The sequence below is a fragment of the Peromyscus maniculatus genome, chromosome 7, assembly GCF_049852395.1.
Source record: "Peromyscus maniculatus bairdii isolate BWxNUB_F1_BW_parent chromosome 7, HU_Pman_BW_mat_3.1, whole genome shotgun sequence".
Classification (NCBI taxonomy): domain Eukaryota; kingdom Metazoa; phylum Chordata; class Mammalia; order Rodentia; family Cricetidae; genus Peromyscus; species Peromyscus maniculatus.
The window spans coordinates 103207826-103228518 of NC_134858.1; the positions used below are offsets into that span (position 1 = coordinate 103207826).

Below are 20693 nucleotides of genomic sequence, written 5' to 3' on the forward strand. Positions count from 1 at the left end.
AGTTGCAGAAACTGCTTACACAAACAAGGATGTGGCTCCATTCCCAGTGACCGCTCCTCCCACTCCTGACTTTGTTAGGGACAAATACTTCAGAAGGCTCTTTGCCCTCAGCTTCTTCCTGAAGAAATGCTGTGAGAAATTAAATATTATCGAGACCAGAGTGTCCCAGGAAGGGACAATTTTCAGGAACATGCACCCCTTTGTTTTATGACTTTGTTTTATGGACTCCCCCTGAAACATAGTCACAGATCTTGAAAATAAAGGGGACTAGTTGAAATCAATATTTTATAGTGTGCAATGCCCTCCCGACGACTGAATTCCAGCACACCATTGACTGTAAAGTGTGCCAGGCAACTGTTCCACAACCACTGTGCAAAATGACAGCTACACTAACTTACTATTTTAAAAATATGATAAGCTCTGCTCTCACATTTCTAATAAACAAAAATAAAACTCAGACTTGCTTGAAAGAATGGGTAGCAACACAAGAAAATAATCATATTAGAACCATGTCTATAAATTTACCACAAGGGATCTCTTCCAGGTGCCCATCTGTTTAGGTTGAATGATAGGCTGGGAAATCAAATAAGACACAGTCGAGAAACTACTGGGGTGTGTGTCAGAGGAGAGTGTCTACACTGGGGTGTGTCAGAGGAGAGTGTCTACACTGGGGTGTGTCAGAGGAGAGTGTCTACACTGGGGTGTGTCAGAGGAGAGTGTCTACACTGGGGTGTGTCTGAGGAGAGTGTCTGCACTGGGGTGTGTCAGAGGAGAGTGACTACACTGGGGTGTGTCAGAGGACAGTGTCTACACTGGGGTGTGTCAGAGGACAGTGTCTACACTTGGGTGTGTCAGAGGAGAGTGTCTGCACTGGGGTGTGTCAGAGGAGAGTGTCTGCACTGGGGTGTGTCAGAGGAGAGTGTCTACACTGGGGTGTGTCAGAGGAGAGTGTCTGCACTGGAGTGTGTCAGCAGAGAGCAAGAGAATTCCTGGCTATTTGGCTTGAAGGTCAGCCTGGGGGTTCCTGTTCTCACACCACTGCTTTGCACAGCACTGGAGAGGTAGAACCATTGTCTTTAGCTCCTTATAAAATTAAATAGCATTCCATCAACAAGTCATAGATTCAGTCTTTAAGAAGCAGGTCCCCTGCATCTGCCATTCACTGTCGCACAGGTCGACAGTGCTGTTCTGGAGCTTCCCACCATTTGGGCTTTTACAAGTCAAAGCAAAATCATTTCTTGAATGAGGAAAAAGAGATTATTGTTGTTCTTTTGGAAATGTACTTCCTCTTATCTTTTTTTATAAGAGGGTGCATAATATGTGAAGAAAGTGAATTTTGGCTTTTTTCCCCCTAAATGCCTACAACACTCTCTTTCGGTAGATACACACTCTGTCGGTTAAACAAACACTATATGAAGCCATTTAGGTTTCTGATAGAAGGCTCATTAGCATAAACATTCCTAAATGTCTGAGATACTCCTTTCTCTAAGCACTCACAGGGCAACTGCTGTGCTGCCCTGCAGATCTGTGAGCTGTGCAGAAGTTTAGACACTCAGGATTTCAGCCTGCTACCACCTGGGGCAGACAGTTTTGGAATGCCACATTACCGAAGCTTCTTAATTTCTTGGCAAGACTTAAGTGAAATCGAGGATGCCCCACGCAGTCAGCTTAGCGCTAATAGATTTTTAAAGACCAATGCACTTAGCATTTCCACCGGATGGGCTTTTAAAAAACAAAGCAATTACTTACATGGCATTAATTATATGAACAGCATCCTTCTGACAAACCGAGTTCTTGTCTCCCAGCGTCATTTCTGAATATTTACACATCAGGTGCTGAAATAAAAGAAAACCACTGTGATCTTAAAGGTCCTTTGTCAGCAATGGAAGGGCGGGAAGGTGCCATGTGCCTTTCTGACTGACGCTCTTCCTGACCATGGCAAAGCACTTTAAGATAAAACTCACAGTAGCTGGTTCTTCTCTCTTCTAAGGATTAAATAAGGATATAAGCAGGTTGCATGAGAAGATTCCCCAGAAGTAGCTCCTGCCTTCCTCTCTAACTTTACCTTGTTCTGTTTCTCCCTCTTCACCCATTCCCCTCACCAACAGGCCTTCCTTTCGCTCTAGGAACACCCACCCCTCAGCCTTTAGTAGACAATGTCCACCCCACCCCCGATAGAATGGACATTAGGCAAATGAGACCCTTAGCTAGGGGTGTAACCCAGACCTCAGCAAGCAGGGGACGTTGCTTCCTTAATACACAGCATCACCTGTAAAATCAAAATCAATGCCCAAACCCATGAAGAATGTAATTCCAAACATTAACAGACAAGATCCAACCCTGCACCTGAGCAACTATACCCTGCTTGCATCTCACTAATCCTGGCCTTGTTGGAGTTTGTCTTTAAATTTTTCTATTTTGCTATCAAGGAGATATTGATTTTGAGATACTGAAGACCTTGAGAGATGGCTCGGCAGTTCAGAGCCCTGGCTGCCCTTCCAGAGCACTGGTTTGTTTTTCTGCACCCACGTGGTACATCGTAAATGTCTGTAACTCTAGGTCCGGGGCATCTGAGCCTCTTCAAGCCTCCTTCCTAGACGGCTTCCATGGCTGCCTCCTCCCAGTGTTAAGACGGCATTACTCCTCTGACTCCCAAGGAGCGCTTCTCGCTCTCTTCTTTTTTTTTTTTCCAGCACCAGTCTCCTTTCCTCTTTGTTCTTGCTAGCATTTTCATGTTTCCTAGCTTTGGCTACTGAACTCTTACTACAGCAGTCAAACTTCAGTAGAACCGGCCATGCCTGGTCCTTTCCCTTCAGTCTGCCCGAGGTGAGACACTGTGCCTCCTGGCTGAGCACACCTCGTTCTTATCTTTGCATCCTCGGGATTTACATCTTCATCCACTGCTGAAAAGCGGGCACTTGTTAACAAGACAGTGACCTGGTGGTTCCTGTTACAGTTGCTGAGGGGTTAGCTAAAGCCTGAGAGGTCCATTAAAAAAGGAAAAGCCTTGGAGAGGACAGTCTGCTTCTTACACCCCAGGCAGGCAGGTCCTCTGTCTAATCAAGCTCTCTAATGCAAAGAAAAAGAAAAGAAACACCGAGCCAACTGAATGTGCTAAGTCATGTCCTAAAAGAGGGAACAATAACAGCTCAGTGAAAATCCCAGATTTCCGTACTATTAGAGTACATTCTTGTACCAACAGGGACAGAGTTTAAAGTGTTCAGGTGAGATCTGCCAATCTCAGGGACATTGGGTGGATAATAAGGGTTTTAGGCAGAAAATTAAAGCTCTGACTTCCCATGTCTGGTGGCATCAAGTAACCAGAGTTTGTGTAGCCTCCTTTGCAAAGAGATTTTCCTAGTGTTCCTCTTGGCTTCACTTAAATCTTGATTTCCTCCTTTCTGGCTGATTCTTAACCGCATCTCAGTCCCACAGCATAACCTCAGGGCACAGAATGTTAGCCGTGATACCACTCAGATTTCTAGTACCTGAAGCTGCTCATCAATGTAAGGGACTTTTAGAACTTCTACAGCAGATGGTCTCAGTGAAGGACTCTTGTTCAACATGCTGCAATATTCAAAAAGGAAATTATTTTTCAAATGAATAAAAACCTAAGTTCATTTTAAATATAGGAGCGAAACTTCAAATGGTCTTTTTCAGACTCACTTCCATACCGTTCCATGATGGTATTTAGTTCTTGTGGGTATCTCTCAGGAAGTGAAGGTGTGTCGCCTTCAACAATATTTAAAACTACAGACAAGAAACTGGAACCAGCAAATGCATGATCCATGCAACACATTTCATATAAAATGCATGCCAGTGACCTGTAGGCAAAAAAACAAAACATTTAAACAAAGAACAAATGTCCCATGTAAAATGTGTCCATCATGAAAAACAAACGAACAAATAAACAAATAAATAAATAAATAAACCTCAGAGATACTGGGGCATTAGTTACAATGCACCAACATCTATTTGAGTTTGTTTACAGACAACATATTTTCCAAGAAAAACCTAGATCCAAAAGACAGACAGACAAATAGACAGGGACACACACACAAACGTACACAGACATACACAGGCACACTCATATGCATGTAGGCATGCAGCACACAAATCCAAGACCCATAAAAGGATGAAGTACAGGGAGAAATCTGAATACTACTTTTTCCAAAGGAAAAATAAACAGTCCAATAGCAAGATGTCTGCACAGAGTGAAGAGTCTAAAATTTGATTAATGTAGCCAGGAATTTTCAAATTAGCTTCTATGAAAGAAAAGCAAAATGAGGCTACATATTACCTGCCTAAGGTAGTGTTTTAAGTTATGTATGCAGAATAAAATTTTAATTTACCAGCCTGACCTGCCCTCTGTGTGTACTGTGCATGTTGAAAAGGAGGCTGCCATTATTTATTAGTTTTCTGAATAGAATCCATTTGCAAGTAGAAAGGGAGAGAAACTATTTGCAGCTCACATTAAAATGTATAACCCTCCCTGGGGGATCATGAGACAGGAGATCAAAATCAGAGATCAGCCAGACGCCAAGGTGGGTTAACCATGCCAACTGGTACCTTCTGAGCTGGCAGAAACATGCTCTTAACAGTTCCACATTATAAAGACAATGAACGTTAAAGTCTTCCCTGAGCTCAGTATTAAGAAACAATGGGCTATTTTTATCTTAGGGGCATTTTGAATTATGTAACAGCCAGATTCCCCTTTTCATAGTGGTTGCTTGAAAGATGAAAACAAATGAGTTTATGATAGAGTGTTTTTAAGCTATATGTTATATAACTTTGGACACAGCATTTAGTAAGGGGAATATATATATATGTATAATATACATATATATATGAATAACATACACACATATATATATATATATATATATGCACATGAACATAGAATTTATTCCATGGTTTCTTATGGAAGTGCACATATGCAAGAGGATTCTGAATGTGCACACTGAAGATGTTTCTGTTCCAGTAAGCAACAATAACACTAAAGCTTTCTGGCTGATTACAAAACACTTTCATGTACATCAATCAAAGCACTTTCATGTATATCACAAGAGGGACTCAGACTTCCCCAGTGAAATGGAGCCAATGTAGACAAGGAAATTGGCTCTGAGAAGCTAAGGGTCTTGGTCAAGGTCACACAGTAGTAAATGGTAGAACTGACTCTTGAATTAAAGCATTTTCCTTCCAAACCCTCTATTATTTCAATTAGAAAGAAAGACAATATTAGAAACAATTACACAGACCTGACTAGAGCACCAATATCAGCATAAATCCTGTAAATAAGAAAGTATTTGAAACTCAATCTATTCTGTGTCCATCTATAAGAGTATTAAATGGTATCTTATATAGGAATATAATACAGTTAGATTTTTCAGCATCCACGATGATAAATTTCTTCAAATAAATATAAAATAATGACATTTTTAGAAAAATAAAAACAGAGTGTTCCTTGCCTGCTGGAATGTACTAAACACGTTCTGGAAGGAAGTTCTTCTAATAAAGAAAAATGAGATCCTGGGCAGAAACAAACAAGCCTAGAACAAGCGACCAACATTAAAAAACGTACTCTGTGAATACATAAAAATAGACACTAATGCTACACAATATTGATAATATCTTGTTGGGTTGAAAAATTGTGTATGATAAAGTTATGGCAGGATAATACAAAAGACAAAAAAGAACAAGACTTAAAGTGTTTTCAGTTCCTTCTACTACTGAGAAAGAAGTCATAATGATAGTTTTACTAGACAGTGGTAAGGATGCCTGTTGTATTTTCTAAGTTATCATTGAAGGATAAGATAACACAGAAGTAAAACAAGCTAGGAGAAAGAAAATTCAACTGCAAAATTTTCAACTAAAAGGAAGGAAGGAAATCAAATGAAAGCAAAACAAACGGGGCATAGAGAGCATAAACAATAAGATAAAATACAAATATAGTTACACTAAATCTAATAGCAAAATAGTTCAATTGGAAAAGGCTTATCAGACTGGATTAAAAAACTACTGCTCTCCAAATAGCCTTGAGTATCTGAACATGAGAAAGTTTGATAGTTATACATGCAGAGCCAGTGAGACACCTAACAGGTGAAGGGGCTTGCTGCAAGCCTCATGGCCCGAGTTCAATCCCAGTGACCTACACAGTAGAAGAGAACCAGCTCCTGAGATTTCCTCCAACCTCCACATTTACATCATGACATGTCCACTCTCCACCAATAAATAAAAATTCAAAAGACAAAGATATATCATGCAAGCACTTGCCAAAATATTGCTAGTGTAGGTATACTCATATCAGATGAAACAGGTTTTGAGGCAAGAATCACTATGAAGACTAAGATGGGGTATTAATAAAGAAATCAAGCTTTCAGGAGCATATGATAACTTTAAATGTGCATGCATCAAATGTATGTGTGAAAGAGAGAGAACAGAATTAAAGGGAAAAAATGCTCAATCATGGTGGTACATAATCATTCAATAGCTAACAGAACATCAACATCAATAAGGATGAAGAAAATACACACATTAACCCAAATTGACAAATTGCCATTAATGCAACCTATCATGACAAAATTCATATTATTTTCAAGAATTCATGAACCACTTATCAAAACTGACCGACCATATGCAAGGTCATAGACAACCTTCAATGAGCTCAAGACTCAAAGTCTTGAGAGCATATTCTCCAGCTACAGAGCAAGAAAGCTAGACATTAAAACTGAGAAGGAGGATAGGAGAGGTAGTGCAGGTGCCAGTGAGTCGGGCCTCATGAGGGCATGAGAACAGAAGAACTGGTCCTGCTCCTTGCTACCAACTGCATTGGGTGAGCCAGCCTGGGCAATGCTGGAGAGCTCGCCTTGGTGATGAGGATGAGGGAGAGCTGGTGGGCTAACCAACCCAACTAACACCCAGGCCCAGAACTAGAGCTATGAGTTGGCCACTCTAATATCCACCTCATCTGTGAACTGCTGGAGCATGTGAAGGGGCTGGTCCTGCAGATCCAAAGCTGCAGGATCTCCATGACACAGGGCAACAACAGGATATCCAAGAGGAGTCCCAGTGAGGGCCCGGTATTGATAGTGTAGCAGAAGCCAGAGATATCAAGTCAGACCAATGGCTCATTGCAATGAACACTTGCTAGTAAAGATGGATGGGCTAAAGTGCTGTGGGATGTCCTGTATATTGTGAATATATGCTGCTATGATTTATTGATAAATAAAATACTGATTGGCCAGTAGCCAGGCAGGAAGTATAGGCGGAACTAGCAGAGAGGAGCATTGGGAGAACAGGAAGGCAGGAAGAGGAGATGCTGCCAGCCTCCATGATGAGGAGCAGGATGTAAAGTACCTACTGGTAAGCCATGAGCCATGTGGCAAAGTATAGATTAATAGAAATGGGTTAATTTAAGATAGAAGAACTAGATAACAAGAAGCCTGCCACGGCCATACAGTTTGTAAGCAATATAAGTCTCTGTGTGTTTACTCAGCTGGGTCTGAGTGGCTGCGGGAGTGGCGGGTGAGAGAGATTTGTCCTGATCGTGGGCCAGGCAGGACTGGAGAAAACTTCAGCTACACTAAAGAGTGTACTGTGTGACTCACTGGGCCATACTACAGCTTCCATGATGAGGTCTTTTTTCTTTTAAATTTTGTTTTATTTTATTGGATTAAACAGAAAATACACATCTAAAGTCCTTGGATTAAAGAGGAAAGCTTACTGAATGAAACTGTAAGAAAATTGAAAGCACCAGATATACAAGGAGATAAAAGTTTAAATACATGTTCTAAGTCAAACTTGATAGTTTAAAAATATATATAGCAAAATAGGGGCAGGCTGCTAGGGGTGAAAAGCAGGGTACCTGATCAACAAAACAAATTTTCTCTGAAAGTGTTACAATGAAACAATGTTCTGTAAGCAAAGAAAGAGAGAGAAAAGACAATCACATGAAAGGAAGGTTAGATAAAGATTTTCAACAGCAGAAAAAGAAAGACAAAAACTTGCTAAATAGACATGTTATCCAAGTGTCTTCTAAATATTTATATTTACATACGTAAACTAATACTGCCCTCAATCTTGGCCAGAGAATCTTCTCTTTACAGTGGACAGGAATTAATGCAGTGCTGAGAATAAGTGACTACTGAGTACTCAGCCCTAAATGGGACTTCTATGTCAACCACCCACCAAGGCTCAGGGAATGTCACAGGAGGAGCAGAAAAAATAAGAGCTGGAGGATGGGGAGGAGTGCTGTGAAGTGCTGTCTTCTGGACATGCCATGGCCACGGCACACATGAACTCACTAAAGCTGCAGGTCCCTGCACGAGACCAAGGCAACAAGGCCACAGCACTCCAACATGCAGCACTGATTGGACATAGTGGATGACCAAAGTGGGGGCAAGGTGTGGGCTCCCTAGAGAAAGTTGGAGAGGGAATTTGGAGGTGAATATGATCAAGTTACATTGTATGGAACAGTCAAAGACTAAATAAAGATTCTATTTTTTAAAAGACAATAAAAGTAGTATGTATAAAAACAAGAAAATGTAATAGATCCCATCAAGACCAATCAGAAAACAGGGAGGAAAAAACACATCAATGACCATAGCAATGGAGAAAGGTGTAATACTATGGACTTTACACATTTCAGAAAGAGGCATAGGAAGGTGTCTCAGTGAGTGAGTGCTTGCTACACAAGCATGAGGCTATAAGCTTGGGTCACCAGCACCCAGGTAAAAGCTGGGCATAGCATCATGCATCTGTAACTCCAGTGTTGGGGAAGTGAAGACAAGAAGAATTCCTGAGGCTTGCCGTCACCAGCCAAGTCAAAATGGCAAGCTCCGGTTTCAGTGAGAGACCCTGTCTCAGTTCATAAAGTGGAGATAAGATTGGCAGGAACATACCTAACGTCCATCTTGGGCCTCCACACACATCTCATGTGCTCATACATCTAAATATTAGAAAGTGTTAGAATAGCATTTATCAACATGTTTCCCTCAAATAAACTGACAGTAGAGATGAAATAGTCTTTTAAATAGAGTACACCAAACTGACATAAAAAGAAAGAAAACACTTCCTTTCATATTTAATTGTTACCTATTACTTAAAATAATAAATTTGAAATTGAACTTTACTCAAAAACAAAAACAAAACAAACCACAGTGTTCTTACTATCAAATTCTTCTAAACAGTTGTTGAATAACTCATACTAATCTAACTCAATCTACTCATGTTATAAAGCCAGAAAAATATAGATAGTAAAATATAACAAATACATTGTGAGAAATAAAAATTATAAATTTGCTCATGATTACAGAGTTATAAACCACAACACACACAAATACACACACACACACCACAAATAGAATGTTATGATATATTTAAAAGGGCCATATCATTAACAAGTGATTTTTATTTCAGGAATATAGTATTGACCTAGCATTTAAATACTCAATCAATGAAATATGCCTCATTAGAGGAAACAAAAGAAAAACTGTAACACCATCTTAACAGATTAGAAAAAAAGTGGCTGGAGAGATGGCTCTGCCATTAAAGACTAGGCTCCAACACATTGGGAAAAAGCATTTCATTCTCAAGAGTCAACATTCATCTGTAGTTTCATAAAGAAGAGACACAGCACAATGGACAAAGGAGGAAATTTCCTTAGTCTTGTTTTTAGAGCTTTGAAATATATAGTAAAAAATACACTTATTGGTGAAATACTGAAATTTTACAATTTCCTACTAAGATTGGAATCAAGATAAGAATCAATATACCTTAACCTATACTACAGGAAATGAATACCTAGGACAATAAGGTTAGAAAAAAATAATTATAAAGATAAGCTAAGAATACTAAGTTATCATTAATCATGTCAAAATGACTGAGTACTTACAAAGCCCAGAAGACTCTAAAAACCTTTGGAAATAACAAATGGACTTAGCAAGCCTGCTAGATAGAAAGGTCATTCTTGTCTCTAAGTTGGCAAAAAAAAGAGCACTTTTTAAATGAAATTAATTGTGCCACTTAGACTAACATCACAAAATGTCAAATATCTAGAAATAAACCTAGTAAGAGGTGTGTCAGATCTTACAGTGTCAGCCATGATATAATGATGGAAATTAATGGACAAAAACCAAGAGAGGCAGAGGGAAAGGTAGATGCATTCTCACTGGAAGATTCAGTTAAGAGGAAGACACCCATTTTTCCTAAAATGATTTACAGACCCAATGCAATCGTGGTTAGAATCTTCCACAGGAATTGACAAGATGGCTTTAAATTTAAATGAAAATGCTATCAAAACAGTTTTATTTAGTAATTCTTTCCTTGTAAGAGAGGTTTGGCAAAGAAGACAGAAAGATGAGGAAGGAAGAAAAACAGAACCATTTTCTAATAACATATGCAAATTCCTTGAGGAAGGCAAAGGTAAACTGTGCTGCTAGGGAGAGAAAGAAAGGGGAGAGGGGGTGGGGTAAAGATCTTCAACAGATACTAAATGATCAACACTCAGGAGATGTTCTACATTATTAGACATCAGAGAAATGCAAATAAGCACCCCAGGGTAGGAATTCTGCATGCTCCTAGAATGGCTAAAAACTGACAAGACCAAATCAGTACTTGTTATGCCAGGAATAAAAGTTTTTAAGAAAAAAAAAAAAGACAGAGTTTGAAAGAACTAAGCCATACAAACCCCACCTCACTCTATCAGGTCAGAAGGGCTGGGTGGGAACAGCAGTCTTTGCCTTGGTCAGTGTTCTATTGCTGTGAAGAGATGCCATGACCATGGCAACTCTTATAAAGAAAAGCATTTAATTGGAGCTTGCTTACAGTTGAGAGGTTTGGTCCATTGTCAGCATGCAGGAAGCATGGGAGCATGCTGGTAGACACGGTGGGCGAGTAGCTGAAAGTTCTACATCTGGATCAGCAGACAGAGAAAGACACTGGGCCTGACTTGAGCATTTGAATCCCCAAAGCCCACCCCCAGTGACACACTTCCTCCAACAAGGCCACACTTCCTAATCTCTCTCAAGTAGTGCCACTTCCTAATGACCAATCAATCAAATATATGAGCCTGTGGGGGCCATTCTTATTCAAACCACCACAACCTCTAACCCAGGACATCTTGAGCTGTCTTGGAATCAGAGTGGTTAATGTCTTTATCAATAACAAAAATGGTAACCATGACATCAATGAAACTGATAGATGAAAACTTAATTGTGTCACCATGAGCTAAATCTACTTTCTTTACACACACACACACACACACACACACACAGAGAGAGAGAGAGAGAGAGAGACAGACAGACACACAGACACACAGACACACAGACACACAGAGAAAGACAGACAGACAAAGAGAGAAAGAGAGAGAGAGAGACAGACAGACACAGAGAGAAAGAGAGAGAGTTACACACATACACTATGTGTGTGTGTGTGTGCGTGCGTGTGTGTGTGTGTGTGTGTGTGTGTGTGCGTGTGTGTGTATGTCTTTGGGTAGTGGACACGTGTGTGCACGTGCATACAAGTGCTTGTAGAGGCCCAAAGTTGACATGGGGTGTCTTCCTCAATTGCTCCACACTTTGTTTATTGAAGTAGGGTCTCTCACTTGAACCCAGAGCTCCCTGATCTAATGGACTAGCTAGCAGGCTTGCTCCAGGGACACCTCTGTCTGCCTTCTGAGTGTTGAGATTACAGCTGGCCTCCATGATTGCCCAGCTTTTTACATAGGTTCTGGAGATCTGAACTTGAGTGCCCATGCTGGCATAGCAAGCACTTTATCCCCTGAGCCATTGCCCCAATCCTTTCTTACACATTTTAACTCACTGAATTGATCTCACAACTATCACTATAATTGCAATTGCATCAGGTAAGTGGCTCAGGGTTCCACCCATACTGCAGGTGGTAGAACTAGATTGCAGCCCTGCCTGCCTGCCTGCACAGACATGAGCTCTGTGCCAACCTGCCCCTCAGTGCTGCATCTATCCAGGCATTTCAGATCATTATAGGCTCTTGAGTTAGATATCGGGGCTGGCTCCAACAGAGCCTTTCAGGTCTTGTATGGCGCTATAATCCACCTTTAATGATTGCTGAGGCCTTAGGGAACAGCATACAGGGCATCTGATCAAGGCAAACATGGGGTACGGTGTGAGACCCTGTGGGGAACGGAAAGGAGGGCCATCAGCATGGACTTGGCTTTTGCACGGCTTAGAAGCAAACAGGGATTAGAGGTCTATGAGCTGCGAACACATCATAAAATAAACCCCGGTGCTGTGGAGACCGAACTCCACCCGAGCCATGCTTGGTGAATTTATTAATGTTATAAAATGATGTACAATTATTTTGCTAAACGGATGATGAAATAATTAGATCCACAGTCTGATCAAGTAACACAAGAGTGTTGATGTAAATACCCTTTTATGGAAATCCTCTTAGCTACATTTCAAGCATCCTGTTTTATATTTACTCAGGTCACTTTGGTCTCCTGCTATGTGCTTGTGCTTGAATGCACAGAGGCTTCATTTATCAGCCAGGAACTTGTAGGAAGGGACCTGCAACATCACAGAGCACACGCAAGAAGTAGGTGCTAGCAAAAGAAATATGAGACAATGTGACTGAACAAACTTCTATGGCATCTGAGGTCAAAGATGTTTTGATTTTCCATTCATATATTTTAAAACCCATCTCCTAGCTGTATTGTTTATTCTGATAACTATAACTGCATGTATCTATGCTTTTATTTCCTCTAATTTCCAACCAGGTATTTTTATATGAAACTTAGTATATCACCTTCTAACTCCTAATTCCCATCCTTTTGAAGATAGAAAATGCCAGTGTTGGGAAGCAGAAGTAAAGAAACACACACACACACACATACACACAAACACACAAACACACACTGCACTTTACTTAGAAGTCTAAGATTTGCATTCCGTTCTTTTTCCAAAATACATCCAACTATGTAGAGCTAAATAAATATATCCTGAGGGATCACACTGTACGAAATGAAAGGGAAACTGGGAATCAGGTACATGTGAGACATACCCCACCCTAAATCTCCCAAGTTGCCGTCTGTTCAGGTTGCCAGAACTGCAGAGAGGGTTCCGAAGCAGGACTGATAATGAACTGCAGATGAAATGACAGCTGCCTTGTCTCTGTGTAGATAAATTTACTCCTTTAAAGATCTGCCAGACCGTCGAGCAGGGAAGTGCCCCAGCATGCATGATCTAGTGTGCTGGCGAATCTTGTCATCTTTTAGGCACTGTTCCATCTGATGTGATTGAGAGGCATTCAGATGTTTTCATTAAAAAGTGTGTATATGAAGAGCAGTCAATGGCTACTGAGAGAGGAAGAATCCATCTTCTCCAAGGACTACCCTTCTGATAGATTAACCAATCCCAAGTATGATTAGGGACATATGGGAGGAGTTGGGGGTGCAGCAAGGATGGGAATAATGTAATAAAGTACTCATGTATCAAATTCTCAAAAAATAAAATTTAAATTTAAAAAATCATACATAATGACCACAGTTAAATGTATAGAGAATGAAATATAAAGTTAATACAAGAGAAATGGGTTTCCCTTTAGTGTATAATAACCTAAATAGCTCTTAGAATGGAATATTAGCATAAACTGCCCAGGCATAATGAAACTTAAAAAGATAAAACATAGATTTTTCACTTGATTGGTTAGAGTTACCCCAAGATATTTTATATTGTTTGTGGCTATTGTGAAGGGTGTTGTTTCCCTGATTTCTTTCTCAGCCATTTTATTATTTGTATATAAAAGGGATACTGACTTTTTCTGAGTTAATTTTGCATCCAGCCACTTCAGTAAAGGTGTTTATCAGCTGTAGGAATTCCCTGGCAGGCTTTTTGGAGTTGCTTATGCATACTATCATGTCATCAGCAAATAGTGATACTTTGACTTCTTCCTTTCCAATTTGTATCCCCTTGATCTCCTTTTGTTTTCTTATTGTTCTAGCTAAATTTTTGAGTACTATATCAAATACATATGGAGAGAGTAGACAGCCTTGTCTTGTCCCTCATTTTAGTGGAATCACTTTGAGTTTTTCTCCATTTAATGTTGGCTGTCAACTTACTATATATTGCCTTTATTACGTTTAGGAATGTTCCTTGTATCCCTGATCTCTCTATAACCCTGTATCATGAAAGAGTATTGGATTTTGTCAAAGGCTTTTTTAGGCATCTAATGAGATGATCATGTTGGGTGTTTTTTCTTTTTGTTTGTTTCTATGGTGGATTACATTGACAGATTTTCATATGTTGAACCATCCCTGTATCTCTGGGATGAAGCACACTTGATCATGGTGGATGATCCTTTTTGATGTCTTCTTGGATTTGGTTTGTGAGTATTTTATCAAGTATTTTTGTATCAATGTTCATGAGGGAAATTGGTCTGTAATTCTCTTTCTTTGTTAAGTATTTGTGTGGTTTGGGTCAGGATAACTGTAGCCTCACAAGAACTTCAAGTCTTTGAAGAAAGAAAATGGAGAAGATATCAGAAGATGGAAAGATCTGCCATGCTCATGGATCTGTAGTTTTAACATAGTAAAAATGGCCATCATACTAAAAGCAATCTACAGAGTCAATGTAATCCCCATCAAAATTCCATCATAATTCTTCACAGATCTTAAAAGAAAAATACTCAACTTCATAGGGAGAAACAAAAAATCCAAGATAGCTTAAACAATCCTGTACAATAGAAGATCTGCCAAAGGTGTCACCATCCCTGACCTCCAGCTCTACTGTAGAGCTATAGTAATAAAAAAAAACAGCATAGTATTGGCATAAAAACAGACAGGTGGGTTAGTGGAATTGAATTGAAGACCCAGACATAAATCCACACAACTATGGACACCTGATTTTTGACAAAGAAGCCAAAATTATACAATGGAAAAAAAGAAAACATCTTCAACAAATGGTGCTGGCCAAACTGGATGCCGGCATCTGGAAGAATGCAAATACATCCATCTATTACCCTTCACAAAATTCAAGTCCAAGTGGATCAAAGAACTCAATATAAATCCACTTACACTGAACATAATAGGAGAGAAAGTAGGAAATAGCCTTGAATGCATCAGCATAGGAGACAACTTCTGAATAGAACACCAGTAACACAGACACTAAGATTGACAATAAATGGGACCTCATGAAACTGAAAAGCTTCTATAAGGCAAGGGACACTGTTGATAGAACAAAACAGCAGCCTACAGAATGGGAAAAGATCTTCACCAACCCCACATCTGACAGAGGGCTGGCCTCCAAATTATATAAAGAACTCAAGAAACTAGACATCAAAAAAAACCCATATAATCCAATTAAAAATGGGTTACAGATCTAAACAGAGAATTCTCAACAAAAGAATCTCAAATGGCAGAGAAATACTTAAAGGAATGTTCAACATCCTTAGCCATTGGGGAAATGCAAATCAAAATTATACTGCTATTTCATCTTACACCTGTCAGAATGACTAAGATCAAAAATACAAATGACAGCTTATGCTGGAGAAGATGTGGAGCAAGAGGAACACTCCTCCATTGCTGGTGGGAGTGCAAACTTGTACATCTACTTTGGAAATCAGTATGGCAGTTTTTCCAGAACATTGGGAATCAATCTACCTCAAGATCCAGCTATACCACCCTTGGGCACATACCCAAAAGATTCTCAATCATACCATAAGGACACTTGCTCAACTATGTTCATAGTAGCATTATTTGCAATAGTGAGAAACTGGAAACAACCTAGATATCCCTCAACCGAGTAATGGAAAAAGAAAATGTGGCACATTTACACAATGGAGTATTACTCAGCTGTTAAAAACAATGACATCGGGAAATTTAAAAGCAAAGAGATGGAACTAGAAAAAAATCATCCTGTGTGAGGTAACCCAGACCCAGAAAGACAAGCATGATATGTACTCATTCATAAGTGGATATTAACTGTAAAGTAAAGGATAACCATGCTACAATCCATAGACCCAGAGAGGCTAGGTAACAAGGAGGACCCAAGGGGGTACACATGGATCTCCCTGGGAAGGGGAAATAAAAGAGATCTCCTGGGTGGACTTGGGGTGGGTGGGAATGGGAACTTGAGTGATCAGGTTGTGGGGTGGATGGAGGGGGAAAGTACTGAAAGAGATGACTAGAAAGGTGAGGCATTTGGGGGTCAGGTAGAAAGCTGATGCAAGAGAAACTCGAATCTACAAGGATGATCCCAGCTAAGACTCCTAGCAACAGTGGACATGTAGCCTGAACTGGTCATCTCCTGTGATCAGATTGATAACTATCCCAATTGTCACCAAAGGGTCTTCATCCAGTAATTGATGGAAACAGATACAGAGACCCACACCCAAATATTAAGCAAAGCTCCAGGAATCCTGTTGAAGAGTGGGAGAAGGATTGTAGGAGTCAGAGGGGTCAAGGACATCACAAGAAAACCCAAGAAACAACTAACCTGGCTCATAGGAACTCACAGTCTGAACCAACAACCAGGGAGCCTGCATAGGACTGACCTTGGCCCTCTGCATATATGTGACAGTTGTGTAGCTTCATATACTTGTGGGACTCCTAACAATGGAAGCTGGGGCTGTCCCTAATGCTTTGGCTGGCTCTTGAGAACCCATTCCTCATACTGGATTGCCTTACCCGGCCTTAATACAAGGGGAGGAGCTTAGTCCTACCCCAACTTGATATGCCATGTTTTGATGATACCCATGGAAGGCCTGCCCTTTTCTGAACAGAAACAGAGGAGCAGCAGATTAGGGGGGCAGAGGGGAGTTGAGGAGAGGGAATGGGAGGAGGTGAGGAAAGAGAAATTTCAACCAGGGTGTAAAATAAATAATTAAATTTAAAAAATAAAATTTTCAAAAAAAAGATGAAACATAACAGGTTACACTGGCTACTTGAAATGCTATAGACACACATTATATAGCAGTAGTTTCCCAGGGGCACCAGGCACTGGAGTTCCTGTGACAGCTTCACAAATGCTCAGTGCCTGTAGGCAGCACCTGAGAGGTGGGTTAAAAGCTGACCCTGAGCATCCAGGAGATGCAGCTAGACGGGAAGCATGGTTTCTAGATTGTTGCCAAGTTTCCACCCAAAAGAGGGAAACTAGAGAGTAAAGGCAGAAGTCCCAGGTCCCATGATTTTAGCACTTAAGTGAAAACTTGGAACCTAGAACTTCAAAGTACAAGTAGATGAAGACAAGCTGTTGAGCTAATACCTGAGGAGTGTGGCATCTATGTGAGGAGAAGCCAGGGGAAGACAGAGAGGGGTGACTACAGGGCCTGAGACCACAAGCACAGTCAACAGATGCTGATCAGAGAGTACAATGAGCCCATTTAAGACCAGCAGCTGGGCCAGGGGAAAGTCAGGCAGTAGAAAGCCTACTTTGTAGACACAAAGACCCGAGTTTAATCATGCCAGAACCCACATCTCAACAACAGAAACAAAACCAAATAAACAAACAGCAAATGTGATGAAAAGCCTGCTTGAAATACCAATGCTGGGGAAGTAGAGATGGACAGATCCCTGAGGCTGGTACAGTCTACTCTAAAAATACAAAGTGGATGGCACATGAGGAGTGACAGCCAAGGTTGCTTACTGGTGCATGCACACACACACACACACACACACACACACACACACACACAGAGAGAGAGAGAGAGAGAGAGAGAGAGAGAGAGAGAGAGAGAGAGACAGACAGACAGAGAGACAGACACATAGACACAGACACACAACGGACACACAGTGAGACAAACAGAGAAACAGACAGACAGAAGACAGAGAAGAAGAAAGAGGGAGTAAAGGGGGCAGAGAGATTGACTAGCCAGCAGCTGAAACCAGTAGAGGCCCTTCCTTCTCAAGCCCAAGGCAGGATGAGCACAAGGACTGGGATAAAACCTAAAGTAACTGAGTGAATAACAGCACGACAGAAGTCTCTTCCCTGATGAAATGCTCAACATTTCTGCAAACAAGAGCCACATGGGGGTACTGAGCACTTGAAATTTGGTGACTGTGATCAGGAAAAAGTAGCCATTCTTTCCACCATGTCCTCCCAAAGTATATGTTTTAAAGAACAATTATAGAAAAAAATAGGGTTTGGGTGAACTTTCTCCTGCTTGTAAAAGTTCTAAATATTCTCTTGCATAATTTCTAGTGTTTGAAGATGATCTGGCCCTTCTGGACCCCCTTGGTACCATGTCCTCTACAGGGATTTGACCAATGGAAGACCAAGGTCAACAGCCATGAGAGAGTGAAACGAGAAAGAGGAGCAGCATGAGAAAAACTGGCTGTGAGACAAAGACAGTGTTTTTATCTTGAGATATTCTTGAGGCCAGCTGTAAGTGTTCTATACAAACCGTAGTCTAGGAAAGGACCATGGACAGTGCTCCACCTGTGGCAAAGAAGAGATGATCCTGGAAATAATAGTAAGGCATCCTTCCATTCCCAACGGCTATCCACATCATTAAGGATGGACTTGGTAACAGCCCCCACTGCTTATGGCTTCAGCTGCCTTATTCACTTTATGCGGTCTCCCGGGGCTCTTTTAAGATGGAATGAACATCAGAAGTAGTAGGATGTGCCAGGTTAGAGAAAAATCTACCTTTTTCTTCAGTCTGTTCCAACCTTCCCCCTCTAGTATATTTCCTATAGCCCAGCCTGGTATCCTTACAAAATGGGTCCTTTGGGAGGGTGACTGTTCTTTCCACATATTCCTTTTCCCTCCACACAAGTGCATCCTGCCCTGCTGTTACTGGAGTTGACATGTGACTTGCTTCAGCCAATGTAACAAAGACTGAGTGAAAGCCTTCACACAGCATGAGTTCAGCACAGCCCTTGATCCTTAGTTCTCTGGCATTCGATGACAACACCCTTTGCTCAGGCACAGCCTGGACCTTGAAACTGGGGGGAGCCTTGGAGTAGAGATTACTTTAACCTGGAGCCCCTCTAAGAGAAAGCAGACCGCAGGGGAACCGTTTGTTTCCTGGTGAAGGAAATAGTAGCATACCAAGTTGGGGCTGGACCTAGCCCCTCCCCACTGCATCAAGGCTGAGTAAGGCCCCACCCTGGTATGCCAGCCTGTGTTGACTACCCAAAGGAGACCTTACCCTCTATGAGGAGGGGATGGGGTAGAATGGGAGTGGGGGGGCAGAGAAGAGGGGGGAGGGGGAACAGGGATTGGTATGCAAAAGGAAAGAGATTTTTTAATAAAAAATATATATTTTTTTTTTTAAAAAGCAGACACATAAGCTAAATTGGGAGCAGCTCCCATGGTAGCAGCTGACATCCCCCAGCCTTATGAGCTGCTTGGAAGAGAACTCTGGTACTAAAGGCCCATTTCACTTGCTCTTAACCCAAGCAGTTCCTGTATAGGTTCAAAAGCAGGCTGTTGGGTTGGAAGTGCCCTCTAGGGGAGCGGGCACTGGTGTGACTACTGTTCTCCAGTGAGGATATGTCCATGGGCCAGGCAGAACAGGTGGGTGCTGATCCCTCTATGTTTCAGTCCACCTATATAGCTAAGCTTTCCTTCTGAGATCCCGAAAGCCTGGGTCCATAATTAAGCATGAACTGGACTCCACCAGTGTGATTCCTACCACCATTCTTCCCATTTAAAAACACCCAACAAACACAGGGCCCCATATCAGAGAGCAGCCTAGCTGACTCTCCTAAGGGAAATAAGATTGACAGTAAGATATAGGACCATCACCCCTAAAACACTGTCCTTTTTCATCTGAAGACTAGGTGCTAACTATTCATAGTTGAATCAATTTGAAGAACCAGTCAAGGAACACAAGTCATATTTATATTTCTCCCATGGGGGAAAAAAACAGATTTTAGCAAACACACACATCAGTTGGGTTCAAAGCACTCTCCTTGGTGACCTTTATTATTGTAACTTTCCAAATAACTGCTTTTCAACTTTTGGAACCAAGTCATCTTTTGAGAGCAACTTCCTGTACTTGAATGCTATAAATAATCAAACCCAGGAAGGTCTAACAGATTACAGAAGGAAGGTAAGGTTGCATATGAGCAAATGTTAACAGATGAAAATGTAACTAGTATTTGATTAATTCCTTTTAAGCTCTATAAATATAGTATGTCCCACTATTTGTGCTAAAGCAAAGCATCTATAAATTATTCATATGTATTCCCAATCCCAAGAAAATATTCCACAGTATATAGATGCTACCCACTCCAAGGCTGAGATGGGTTCTCAGCTCATGCAATCTAATTTTCCTGAGTGTCTCCCTAAGATCACTTGTCACACTTCTCTATCTGCCACTATAATTAATAGTTCTCCGATATTTCTTCCACTTCAGGCTTGGCAGCCGAAATTTCATTACTAGATAAGCTTGTTTTGATTTAGATACAAGCAAAGTAATTACTAAATTCATAATAAAGTGGTTATTTGGGGTCAAGATGATACATTCTCAGCCCATACTTGCTGAGTAGTTTATAATCACAGTAGGGGAGCTGATCAAATGCTGAATAGATTTTGTATGTGTCAGGTATTTTTGTAGCCACAAAACACCACAGGGATACTGCTTGATATTCTTATAATTCCCCATTTGATACAAGGACAATCTGTAAACAAGTGCATTGGGCACAGATAAAGTGAAGAAGTGGCTTTGTTTCTCCCAGGGTTCTATTGCCTCCATTTCCTGGGAGTTGTCCT

General features: G+C 40.9%; 1 protein-coding gene across 3 annotated transcripts in view; it reads right to left on the minus strand.

Annotated features, from left to right (window-relative positions):
• Positions 1 to 20693, minus strand: part of Nek11 (NIMA related kinase 11) — a 237712-nt gene that overhangs the window by 131537 nt on the left and 85482 nt on the right. For all 3 annotated transcript variants that reach the window (XM_076576970.1, XM_016002174.3, XM_076576971.1), the window contains 3 exons: positions 3675 to 3824; positions 3489 to 3567; positions 1750 to 1835 (listed from right to left, as the gene is read on the minus strand). In XM_076576970.1, coding sequence (XP_076433085.1) covers positions 1750 to 1835; positions 3489 to 3567; positions 3675 to 3824 — 315 coding nt within the window. The remainder of the gene's footprint in view (positions 1 to 1749; positions 1836 to 3488; positions 3568 to 3674; positions 3825 to 20693) is intronic.